Source organism: Brassica oleracea, chromosome C2, assembly GCF_000695525.1.
Source record: "Brassica oleracea var. oleracea cultivar TO1000 chromosome C2, BOL, whole genome shotgun sequence".
Classification (NCBI taxonomy): Eukaryota; Viridiplantae; Streptophyta; class Magnoliopsida; order Brassicales; family Brassicaceae; genus Brassica; species Brassica oleracea.
The window spans coordinates 48,862,572-48,875,204 of record NC_027749.1 but is presented as its reverse complement, the minus strand read 5'-3'; the positions used below and the strand labels follow the sequence as shown (position 1 = coordinate 48,875,204).

Below are 12,633 nucleotides of genomic sequence, written 5' to 3'. Positions count from 1 at the left end.
CATAATAAGTTTACGGTATATTTTTTTATTGAATAAATTGTTTTAAACTTTCACATGTATTTGTATCTTCTTCTATATATATTTTCGGATTATTATCTCATTATTAAAATCGTAACTATATATATAAATATTAGTAAAATATTGTTTTATTGTCATATTCAAAAATATTGTAACATTTCACAAATTTATAAAGTTTTAAAAAACTAAATTTTTCGCTTCATAGATTTATAATATCGAGTAAATAATTAAACATTTAGTTTTTGTTTAATTTTTAAAATAAACTATATAGTTTAAAATTTGTTTTCATTGGTTTAAGGTAGTAAAGATTAATCATTGTTAGATAATCTGATTTTTGTTATTTTCAAAAAAATCTTTATAATTTTAAAAGTTAACATCGACAAATATTTAAATATTTAACATATGGATGTATAGTATTACAATATTAAATTATATATATTTAATTTATATTATCTATAAATCTAATGGATCATCTATTCTTTAAATCTAATTATTGATAGTCCAATAAAAAATTTTGATAGATCCAAAATTTAAATGATAAGATTAGAGATTAAATGTAACATGAATTTCTAAGAATATGTCCATTAGGTCTTTTTTAAAAAAAATCACACATAAATCAAAGTTGTGAGTTCTGTTTTAATATATAAGATTTAAATTAACCAATTTTTAATCAACTTATGTGATCAGTGGTTTAGTTTTTATATATAAGAAGATACAAATGTTCATAAAATTATATAAGTAGGATGTTTTATTTAATAAATATTAGATTATATATATATATATATATATATATCATTTAAATTACATTATATATTATATAAATGCTTAAATATTTAAATTTCAAAATTTTCATTGAATTTGTAAAAATGATTATAACTTATTAAAAAAATATTAAAAGTTCCATATTGAAAATTTGGTTATCAATGTTTCAATTTTTTTTGTTATAAAAGTAAAAATTATCATAAAACCATGTGAATAGGAAATTTTATTTAATAAATAGTCATATTAAAAAATATACTATACATTCATGTTCATATCATTTAAATTTAATTATAAAAGTATAAAATATAAAAATAATTATTTGAATTTATTTACCATAAAATTATTTTAAATAAAAATAATTATTTTGATCTATATGTCCGCACTAATTTAGTTACATATGTAATAGTCACTTATCTCTAACGAATTTAATATAAGTAAGAAAACACAAATAAATACTACAGTATTACATAAAATTTTATGTATATCCAACATTTATCCCGCACAAAGCGCGGATTTTAATCTAGTTACTAAATAATATTAGAAGCATACATAGACAATTAGTCAGGCTATCAAGTAGCAACCACCGCACCATCTGAAACTAAAAGAAACAAAACATGATTTGCGTTGTTTTGTCTCTTCATACTTTCTAGACTTTTTTTATCTAACAGATTCTTCAAAAGAAAAATGCTATGTACCTTGGGTTCCTTCCTCTTTCTCTTCATCGATTGTTTTTCAAACGATATCCTTAAGACCCGTGGTAAGGTTCTTGTAAAACTAAAATAGAGATATTGATAAATAAAAAAAGTAAAATTAAAACAGAGACCCAAAAAAAAAAAGATTTACTCAAAGCCTATATATCCACAAGATTAGAACCTTGCATGTATTACCTTGTCGAATTCCAAGGCGTCACCCCTTGATTTCTTCATTTCAACCATATATAGCGATGGAGTAACTTGAAAAACCTGAACAGTATATATATATGTCCATTAACTTAAGAGATTAGGGGATCATCCAACAACCGTAACAATCATCAACACACAAAAAGGGTGACTAACCTCAGTCGTGACTGGTAATTGACCCTTGCGGCCTGATTTTTCTCCTAGAAGCTTCATCTTGGATGAAATCAAGAAAAATGGTGTAATCAAAAGAATTAGATACAATTTTTTCACAGGACGTGAGTGAATATGATGCAACAGAAAACTTTGTAGTTATTTTTCTTGACATCAAATCCCATAGGTCCTGCTGCAGCCTCTATTTTTGTGACTATCTCATTAGCCGGACATTTTGAAGTAAACTGAGTTTTCCGTTTAACAAGCCCCTGAAATTTAAACATGTTTATCTGTAAGAACGTCTACTTCCCACTAACAAAAAATATTACAAAATACAGGATTCTCAGAGCATGATTAACCATAAATCCCATATGGGTTGCTCAATGAGTATTTAATTAATTAATTGAACTTTGATTGGACCTAAGCACTTTAGTTAAGATTTCATTAAGATGTGTCCTTCCATGGAAGGATCTTAATTAGGGGTGTTTAAATTTTATTTTTAAGATAAAATTAAAATAAAACATAATAAAATATTACATTTTAAACATAAAATATTAATAAAAAACGAGGATTAATAAAATAAACGAGCCGACTAATTTGAAAGAAACATTCCGAACTCAGTTGTTGTCTTCATCACGTCCAAATTTAGTCCATAAATGTTCAACCAAATCATGTTTGAGTTGTTGATGCATTTGTCTATCACGAATTCTAGTTCGAACACCCATTATATTGGCAATATTTGTAGGCATATCTGTAGAAAAATCGAGATCGACATGTGAACTTCCGGAGAATTCTCCTTGTTGAAACTCTGAAACATCATATTGAGTATATCCATCTCGTTCGTCTTCTACTATCATATTATGGAGTATGATACATGCTCTCATAATCTTTCCAATTTTGACTTTATCCCAAAAAAATGACGGATTTTTGACAATGGCAAAGCGAGCTTGCAAGACTCCAAAAGCACGTTCGACATCTTTTCGGACAGCTTCTTGATGTTGAGCAAATAAAGCCGCTTTTGGCCCTTGTGGTAATGGAATAGATTGGATAAAAGTTACCCATTTCGGGTAAATACCGTCTGTAAGATAGTAAGCCAAATGATATTCTCTTCCATTGACGGAAAAAGTGACTGGCGGAGCTTTACCTTCTATTATGTCATCAAAAACAGGTGAGCGATCAAGAACATTGATATCATTTAAGGTACCTGAAGGTCCAAAAAACGCATGTCATATCCATAGATCATACGAAGCAACCGTCTCCAAAACGATTGTTGGTTTTCCCGAACCACGTGAATATTGACCTTTCCAAGCGGTGGGACAATTCTTCCACTCCCAATGCATACAATCGATGCTTCCTATCATCCCGGGAAATCCACGGTGTTCACCAATATAAAGTAGACTTTGAAGATCTGCCGGTGTTGGTCTTCTTAGGTACTCCTCGCCGAATAAATTAATTATTCATTCCACAAAATGTTCCAAACAAGACCGATTAGTAGTTTCACCGAGTCGGAGATATTCGTCAACTGTATCAGCCGCACTACCATATGCCAAGAGACAGAATGGCTGTGGTACACTTTTGAAGGGGAGAGAGACTAGCCCTTCCGAGAGCATCTTTCTTTTATCGAAGACTTCATTTGAGAGTCGATGAACGATACGCATGAACAATGGCCTGTTCATTCTAAATCGTCGTCGGAAAAGATTAGCAGGGTAAGTTGGAGTTTCACTGAAATAATCGTTCCATAAACGGACATTGTCTTCTTCACGATTTCTTTCAATATGAATTCGTTTTTTTTTTCTTTTCCTTTCTTCTCCTTGATCACCCAAAACATTGGTGAAATTCTCGAAAGATTGATCAAAATGTTGATCATGGTATTGATCAAAATTATCATCATCTACTCCCTCAAAAGTGTTATGGGAAGAAGATACCATTTTCGTTGGAAAAAAAAATTGATTACTTCTGAATAAAAAGAGAGATGGTGAATAAAGGAGAGATGGGTGTTGTAGTGTTTGCGTGAGGTTGGTGTTGTAGTGTGTGCGATGAGATTGGGAATTGAGAATGAATAAAGGAGATGGTGAATATATGAGAGATGATGAGATTGTTTCCACAAAGGAGAAATGTGATGCGATTGTGTTGTAGAGTTTGCGATGATGAGATTGTTTCCACAAACTAGAAGAGAGAAGAGATGGTATCGTAGAAATGTGATTGTGTGATACAACATTTATATACAACATTGAAGACCTCGTGACACAATAATACACAAGCCACACTTTTTGACCCAAAAAAAAGACACAAGACTCTCTAATCCGTGACACAAGCGGACAGAAGACAGTCTTCCACGCTCCATGACAGCTCGTCCGTGACATAAGCAGACAGAAAACAAAAGCACATATCAGCCAAGACCTGACAGAAAGAAGATACAAAAGTGAGTGTTATGATCAAATAAAACACAAGCACATATCAGCCATAATAATCATTGAAACGACAGAGAGTTCTTATAGCATCCGTAGCAAACATACATATTCAGTTCAAGAATCAGTTCAAGAAAACAGAGTTTTTAAATCCAACAAGACAACAACAACTTAGACTTGATCTTAAACTAATTAGACTTAGAAAACATTAACTTAAATGCATAAACTTAAATGCATCAGAGATTTAGACATCAATTCAGTTATGAGCTTCAACTTCAGCGCTGCCTCATCCTCAGCTAACGGTTCTGTTTTTGCCAATAAGTTATCCAGCAGCTTCATCTTCAAAAGCCTGTCCCTCATAGCCATATCCTCCTTCTTGATGTTCCACATCCTCTGATACTCAGTCTCTGCATTATTCTTAGCAAGCCCCTTTTGCTTAGCAAGCCCCTTTGATATCTTCACACCCGGGGGACGAGTGGCTACTTCATCAGCTTCATCATTCATGGTTTCAAACGCATGAGAGGTTGAGGAATGCTCACCATCATCAAGCTTCCTCCTCTTTCCGCTTCCACCGGCTTTGCAAGTATAAAGTTCGCACCATTTCTGATCGTTTCGAAGCTCCTTCCAAGCGTGCTCAAGGTTGAATTTTTTTTTGTGGTTGTTGAAGAATATCTCATGAGCTAGTTTGAGAATATCATTCTCATTTTGACCGCTACTTCTCTCTCCACTCGCAGCTTCGTAAGCCCCACAAAACTTGTTGACTAGGTCATTGATCTTCTGCCAACGGTTCTTGCAGTGGGTCGCCTCTCTGACTTCACAGCCTTGCACCTTAGGGCTTGCGGCGAAGTATGTTGCGACACTTTTCCAGAAAGCCCCGGATTTTTGCTCATTCGAGACCACAGGGTCTTTGCTTGTATTAAGCCACGAGCTGATGAGCAGAACGTCATCTCCTGGTGTCCATTTCCTCCTTTCTCGACGCCCTGCAGGAGTGCTGTCGCCAAAATTGGAATCTTCACTCGGTTGGGAGCCAAAAAGAGGGACTTGTGATGAAGATAGGTCAAGACTATCTTTAGACAAACCAAAGACAATGTTTTGTTGATTGGTAAGCAATTCAACAAACTTTGGCGTTTGCCTATATGGAAGAGAATCCATATCCGAGGTTGATTAAAAGAAGAGAGGAAGACAATAACTCTGTTTTTAGATAGATGGAAGAGGAGAAGAAGAGAAGAAAAAACAATTTATAGAAGAGAGGAAGAAAAGCTTTGCCTCTAATAACACACCCAATCAAAACGAGGTGACATATATCTAACACACATTCATAAAACTTCAACTCCATTTTTATCTAACCATTTATTAGCAACCATTCACTAACGCTAACCATACCATTTATTACAAATGAATCAATTCAGAACAGAAACACAATCATCCCTATGAGAACCATTTCTAACACAATCATTTATTACAAACTAATCTAACACACATTCATAGCGATAACAATTCGAAATGAACCTCAAAGTGAACCATTACTCAACAACGACCTACCAATCTATTCACAGAACCTTTATCACACTTTCAATCAATTGAAAAGATCAAAGGAATATGATTTACCTGTGCTGCGATTGTAGTTCTCTTGTTTGAGGAAGTTTCATGTGTCTTCAACGATCACCATCTCGCAAAGTAAGAAAAAAATTCAAACAATCAGAGATCACATATAAATTCATCACGAAGTTTAAACAAATACAAGAGATTGAATCAACAGACCGATAACAACACAAAAAAAATCAAAATAAATTAGAACAATCACAATCTAAGACAAATCTAAGACATGTGAAGTATTCATAACTAAAAATTAAAAACAAATCGTTGCTTTACCTTTCGATTCGACCCAGCTCAAACCGTCGCCGAGAGAGAGAGAGATATGGAATTGGAGTCGACGATCTTGATAGAGAGGCAGAGGCTTCGAGTAGAGGAACCGAGCGACACGTCCAGTGATTCATCGTCGACGAGAGATCAACAACGAGATCCGGAGTCTTCGACGAGATTTCACGACCTTGAGGCGGAGCCACCGAGAGAGACGCCGACGGTGGCATCATCGAAGAGAAATCAAGAAGGAGAGGCGGAATCGCCGATTGAATCATCCGACAGGAGAGAAAGAGATGAGAGAGATAGAGCGATTGACCTTCTTCCTTTCGTGAGAGCGATAGAGAGGAGAGAAAGAACACGAAAGAGAGAAAGAGATGGAGTCGAGACGTTATGACGCGTGTCTCTAAGCGTCGGCGCTTCTGGCGCTCAATTAAGCGTCGCCTCTTCTCTTTACACTTAATTTTTTTTTTAAATCAAAATTATGCTAAGCACCAGCATTAAACACTCCCTATAATCATGGTCTCAAAAACAGAACTCGTAACTAAACTTTTGGCCAAAAAGCTACTACTCATTAATTATCCCCAACAAAAAAAAAAAAGAAAAAGCGGAACCATTTGCTTTTCAAAAAGTGAACCGAGATTGAGACCTTTGGATGTTGAGATGAGCTCAAAAGCATTCATAGTTACTGGTGTTCTAAGTCCTATATTACCCAACAAAAACAAATCTAGGCAATCATCCAAGACAAAGTTCATAAATTAAACGAAAAAAGAAACACAAGCCTTACCCCTGATTCATCAAAAAATGCATCAACATCATCAAAGCTGACATTTGCATTTTCATATTTGTGTGTTTTAACTCCGGTGTATTAGTCGGGATTTTTTAACTCATGATTTGACATTGTTTTTTTTTTTTTTTTACGCTTTTCGGATAAGAGGAGGCTTTTATATGTCTTATAAGAGATGGTTATTAGATTTTGTTAGTTAAAAACTAGAAGCTAAGAACAGCAGTTAACAAACTCAGGTTAATCATGGTCTTATGCCCTTTATTAAACCACTCGTTTTCAATGACTTCAGCAAATGTAATCCTCTGTCCATTATTAGGTGTCCAGGTACTCGTTCCCATCTCTGGCGCCAGTGAAGCTCTTCAAGGAAGCATTGGTCATCTCGTAGTAGAGAGAAATACCCGTGGACTTGATGGTGATGCCACGTTCAGCCTCGTCAGCACGAGTATCAGTCATACGGACATCACCAGCAACTTCTTGCGCAATGATACCAGCAGCAGCAACCAAGGAGTCTGTCAGGGTGGATTTACCTGTCAATCAATCACAAAAAGCATAAGAGAAAAGAGAACCTGAGTAAAAATAATTTGAAGTCTGAAAGAAAAAAAGAAAAAAAGAAAAAAAGAAAAAATGAAAAAAAAGACAGTAAGTACCATGGTCGACATGGGCAATAACGGACATCTTACGGATGTTTTATTCGTAATCCATAATCCTACGAAGCTCATCGGCCGTAAACTTCACCTACAAGTTAATTTAAAGGAAAAAAAACATTTTAATACCAAAATAATCTTCTGAAACTTGTGCTAACAGACAAGTATAGTAAGTAGCAAGGCAATTTGATCCTATCTGAGTTTCATCATCTAACGTTTCTACGATCAGATCTAAAGAAACGAGACAGATCGATTACCAAAAAATAAAAATAAATAACAACAAAGACCATAAAAGGAAACAGTACTACTGATCATATAAACATCTAACAGCTAAAACTATGCAGATTCAATACAACAATTAAACTCATCGTCGTAACAAAGAAACGGACTCTGACCTTGGAGGGGAAGGAGAGAGAGAGAGAGAGAGAGAGAGAGAGAGAGAGATTTGGTTTCCGCTGCTTTTTCGCGACCCTTTCTGGCCCAATAAAAGTTTTGGCCCAATAGTTCGTTTAAGATTTGGTTTTGAATATTTTTTTTTATTTTAGTTTTGTATGGAACTTTGTAGTATTTGTAATTAAAATGAGTAGTATTAAAAGTTTATACTATTACTTAAACTAAGAGTTTATCTTAGATTTTAATAGACCACTAGGATCGGTACACCCTACGTGCAGGATATAATTTATTTGTGATATATGTTATTATTTTTTTTGTATGATTTGGTAGTTTGTATTTATTGCATTTGCAATAAATGTTATAATAATTTTGTTTTCAAAAAAATTTTAAGTAAGAAAGAACTATATGTGATAAGATATATTTTGATTGTTTACAATAGTTTTCTGTATTAAAAAGTTATGGCATTGATATGTTGTATAGGCTTCAAATGGTCTTTATGATATTTAACAAAAATTTCATTCTATATTCGGTGCGTTATTTGTGGTTTGTAATATTTTGGGTTCGGAAAAATTGGATTGTAGATAATTTTTTGTGTATGCTACGAGAGTAATTTTTTTTATGTTGAAATCATAATCTTTTTACATGTTATTGCAGTGGAAGCGATGATTATTTGAGTTAATCAAAATTAAAAAAAAATGTAACTGAATAGCGGTGAATGTTTTTAAATTATAAAAATGAAATTTTAATCTATTTGTAAAATATATGTGTCACATCCGATTGCAGTGGTGTAGGGATGACATGTAATCGTAACTGTGACATTCAAATAAGTTACAAAGTAAACTTATAATCTTGTTAATTTAGCCTCGTGAAATAATATCATTTTTTTGCTAAAATTGGGTGTAGTGATATGAGTAAAAGGCTTTTGATATTAATATTTTAATATTTTTTTCAGTGTAACCATTAAACAACCATTGACCCGTTTAAAGCTTTTGATATTAATATATTTTTTAAAGATATTCTCATCCGGTCATATATTGATCATAACGAATGAGTATGGCAATTCAATTCTCAAGAGTACATGGATAGAAGAAAAAATGGCAATTCTCAAAAATATATATCAAATAAAAAATCACAAAAACAGGTGATATTTCACCTCTTTTCCTTGATCAAAAGTATTGGCTTCTTCTGCTGAAAGCCCGCAAACAGCTGGAGTTGTATGTCAAACCGTAGATAAAAACACAAATGAGTCAAGCACAGTGTGAAGAAAATAAAAGCATGGAGATAACATTCACAACCCTTAACTATAAGCTATCTAGATGATCATGTGTTGTAAAATTATTCCTCACCTCGTCAACTTCTCTCCTCAGCCTCCCCACCAATTGAGAATATATGTGTTGCAATCTTGCAAGCTTCCTCACAGTTTTTTGTCACATATTGACTGAAAGGAAAAATATGATAATTGAACATGTGTTAATACACTTGTTAAAGTGTCAAAATTCAAACTAACTGCAGACAAAAGGTTTGAAAGATGAAGAGCAATAAGATTGAACTTACGGTTTAACTTGTCTCATATATTCTCTTGTACAATAGAGAACTCAAGATCATCTTTAGGGCTGCTGCAATTAACTAAACCAAGTCAGTATGCATATCCAGAAATTTCAATTATAAAAATGGATTATGTGATTGTTTAAAACAGTAGAATAAAAAACTCACCTGGTTAGTAAGTCACATTCTATCTCAATATCCCGCGCAGTTGAAGCAGTTTGAGGCCTAAGAGATGAACTGTTTTGCTTAATCATCTACAAAGCCTTCTCTACAGCAGGGTAATACGTTCCTTTTGTCGAACATGATTCTTGCTAAGAACAAATACTCCTAGAGACCCCCTTCATAACCTCATCACAACAGAAGACACCTGAAACAACAAATTTCGCATTAGTGTAAAGACCATTCAATAACTTTAAGGCAGAAAAGCAGAATTTGTTCTAGGTTTACCTGAAGCATAGTCTCCTAAAGTGCTTCAATAGCATTCTCCAGCGTCCAAGAAAGTTCATTGTCCCAAGCAAGAGTTGCATCCAACATCGAGCTTCCACCAAACTCAGTAATATAACCTGCGTTTGCATCAGGCAATTTACACGAAGCATACATATTAGTCAAAAAAAAAAATCTCATCCTCCAGAAAATTAGTTCAAAGATTCAAACTTGTACATGAGGCACAACAAAGTAAAATGCACCAGTGGGTTCCCATTCCACAGATATTTTGTCGTGGGGATCATACCGCATGCCACCATAAGCACAAATAGAGGTGATGTAGAAGACATAAATCTTCAAAAAAAATTAACCACTCAACAAACAGATCACTGAGAAGCAATTCAAATCATAAAGCTAATTACTTTACCTTCAGATGGATCTCTAGCAAAAAAATTGAATTTAATTTGGTAAGAAATAAATTCATTAGTTTCATTCAGGAGAGATCTAACAGTAGGTGGCAGAAGAAGGGGTCTTACTGTGGTAGAAGAAGGGGTATATCAAATGCATCCATGCCATTCTTTGAGTACAATCATCATCTGCAACCTATCATCATCATCATCATCATCATCATTGCCACCTCTAGTTGTATAACCAAGAAATAACAATCTAAGTAATACAATTTCTGTTTTTTTTTTCATAGAAACATTTTCTACTTCTAAGAAACTTTTTGACACAGAAATAAGAATTTTAAAGCGAAAACAGTGGCAAACTTCAATTAGAATCAGAGAAAGTTAGATAGAAGATTTGATCATCACAGAACACTAAAAATCATGTAGCTCTCAAACCCACATAGATTCTAGTGAAGTAGATTAAAGATCCTAAGTTTATATGTAACGAAGAAGTAACGACCCAGAACAATGAATTAAGTTCATTTCAACCACATCAATTAAAAATGCAAAGTCGAAGTAAGGTGTGCTCAAAAGTTACGATCTTGATTATCTGATACAAAAATCAAACAAAAGGCACCGGTTCCATTGCTCTTTTGGTACCTTTTCTCGTGGTTGTTTTTGCAAATTGGTAGATGCCCAAAAGCTTCCTCACGAACAACATCAACAACGCTGTTCTTGCAATTTCCTCTGCCTTCCCTATTCCTCGTCAAAATTTGACGGTTTCTCAGATAAGGTGGCCGGAGTAGAAATCGAGCGGACCTAATTGTCTTGTAAAATTAAGATTTTTAATGAAGAACTTTTAATGACTATATAGAATTGTGAAGAATGATGGTCAAGGAACGACGCCTGCCTTTTAATAGCTTGAGATCCACCGCTTTGTGAAAAGGGAAAATAAATTGAATGAAGATTTTTAGGAAGAAGATGAAACAACGCTCTCTTAGACGGTGGAGATGAAGAATTGTTTTATTCGGTGTTGGTCACATAAAACCCGTATACAAACTCAGGCCCAAATCCATGACACCCTCGATTAATTGAAACACAACATTTTGATACACGGGACACGTGTTGATTTTCCAGAGTGCGACTTTGTGACATGAACATGGACGCTTAAGTGGCAGCACCAGGAGAGAGCAAACAGTTCTTTATAGTAATAGATTTACAATGACATGTTTATTCAACGGTTGAACTCGTACAATGGTATGTTGAATAATATGAGAAGATGACATGGATTAAACTTGGTTGAATACTTTCAACGGGTTGAATAACTAAAGTGTGCGGTCAAAAAAATAAACATGTCACCTTCTCATTGAAACTACAAGTTAATTCTTGATTAAATTAAAAGTTTAATTATATGCTGTTTTTCTATTGGTTGTTAAAGTATTTAGTTTTTTTTAACCCTAATTATTTGACATATATTATTTAATTGTACATTAACTTTTTATATATGATTTTTATACCAAAATTCATCATTTTTAATACTTTATAAATAGAGATTTGTTTCATTAAATTTGGACATATAAAAAGTTACTTTTATAAAATAGTTTAAAATAATCTTTTTACTTTTACTATTTGAAAAATAATTAGTTAAGAATATAAATATTTTTTTTAAATTATATTACTTTTTTATTTTTTTAGTTTAGTTTCGGTCAAAATTATTATTAATATGTAGTTTAAAATTATTAAAAATAAAATATAAAATAAAATGATGGGGTGAAGTGTTGGTATTTCCACGCTCTTGCGTCTCATGGATGTGCAACCTCACCATCTCTCTGGACATGTTCCGCATGCCACCTCATCGACGCAGCAGTCCTCTCAGATTGATATAATCTTTTCAATCTGTCTGTAATTGGTAGGTACCACATCCTTTGGTACGGTACCCTATTCCTCCCACGGCCTTGCGGTTTGAATCGTGGTTTTTTGCAGAATCGACACTCTTCTAACTTGTCATCTTCTTTCCAGTAGATCATGCAGTTGTCGATGCAAACATCAATCATCTCCGAAGGCAACCCAAGACTATAAACCAATTTCTGAATCTCATAATAAGATTCAGCAGACACGTTGTCTGCTGGCAAATACTCTTTAAACAACTCCGCCCATGCATCCATGCAATTCTCAGGTAAATTATGATCCGTTTTAATATTCATCATCCTAGCTGCTAGAGACAATTTAGAGAGACCTTCTCTACAACCAGTGTAGATTGGTTGATTTGCAGCATCTAGCATTTCATAAAACCTTTTTGCATCCAAATTAGGTTCTTCTACATTTCCAGTTCCATCAGCTATTGTTGTAGTTGTT

General features: G+C 33.7%; 2 protein-coding genes and 1 long non-coding RNA gene across 6 annotated transcripts; all 3 read right to left on the bottom strand.

Moving 5' to 3' along the window:
• Positions 1-4,450: 4,450 nt before the first annotated feature.
• Positions 4,451-5,389, bottom strand: LOC106324488 (glutathione S-transferase T3-like). The gene has a single exon (XM_013762451.1). It carries the CDS (start codon positions 5,387-5,389, stop codon positions 4,451-4,453), a length of 939 nt encoding a protein of 312 aa, XP_013617905.1.
• A 1,661-nt stretch (positions 5,390-7,050) lies between these two features.
• LOC106326804 (elongation factor 2-like) lies at positions 7,051-7,942 on the bottom strand. Of its 2 annotated transcripts, XM_013764725.1 has the most exons (3): positions 7,924-7,942; positions 7,532-7,619; positions 7,051-7,411 (listed from the first exon to the last, which is right to left on the bottom strand). In XM_013764725.1, the coding sequence occupies exons 2-3, from the start codon at positions 7,557-7,559 to the stop codon at positions 7,197-7,199; spliced, it is 243 nt and encodes an 80-aa protein (XP_013620179.1). In that variant the 5' UTR covers positions 7,560-7,619; positions 7,924-7,942; the 3' UTR covers positions 7,051-7,196. The 2 variants fall into 2 exon arrangements, with proteins under 2 accessions (XP_013620179.1, XP_013620178.1); XM_013764724.1 differs by lacking the exon at positions 7,924-7,942 and having other exon boundaries at positions 7,532-7,852.
• A 960-nt stretch (positions 7,943-8,902) lies between these two features.
• On the bottom strand, positions 8,903-11,301 carry LOC106325522. Of its 3 annotated transcripts, XR_001266927.1 has the most exons (8): positions 10,939-11,301; positions 10,426-10,492; positions 10,127-10,243; positions 9,914-10,029; positions 9,635-9,833; positions 9,476-9,537; positions 9,268-9,359; positions 8,903-9,127 (listed from the first exon to the last, which is right to left on the bottom strand). It is a non-coding gene; the product is annotated as an uncharacterized LOC106325522 (long non-coding RNA). The 3 variants fall into 3 exon arrangements; XR_001266928.1 differs by lacking the exon at positions 10,127-10,243 and having other exon boundaries at positions 9,476-9,534; positions 10,939-11,297; XR_001266926.1 differs by lacking the exon at positions 10,127-10,243 and having other exon boundaries at positions 10,939-11,294.
• Positions 11,302-12,633: the final 1,332 nt, after the last annotated feature.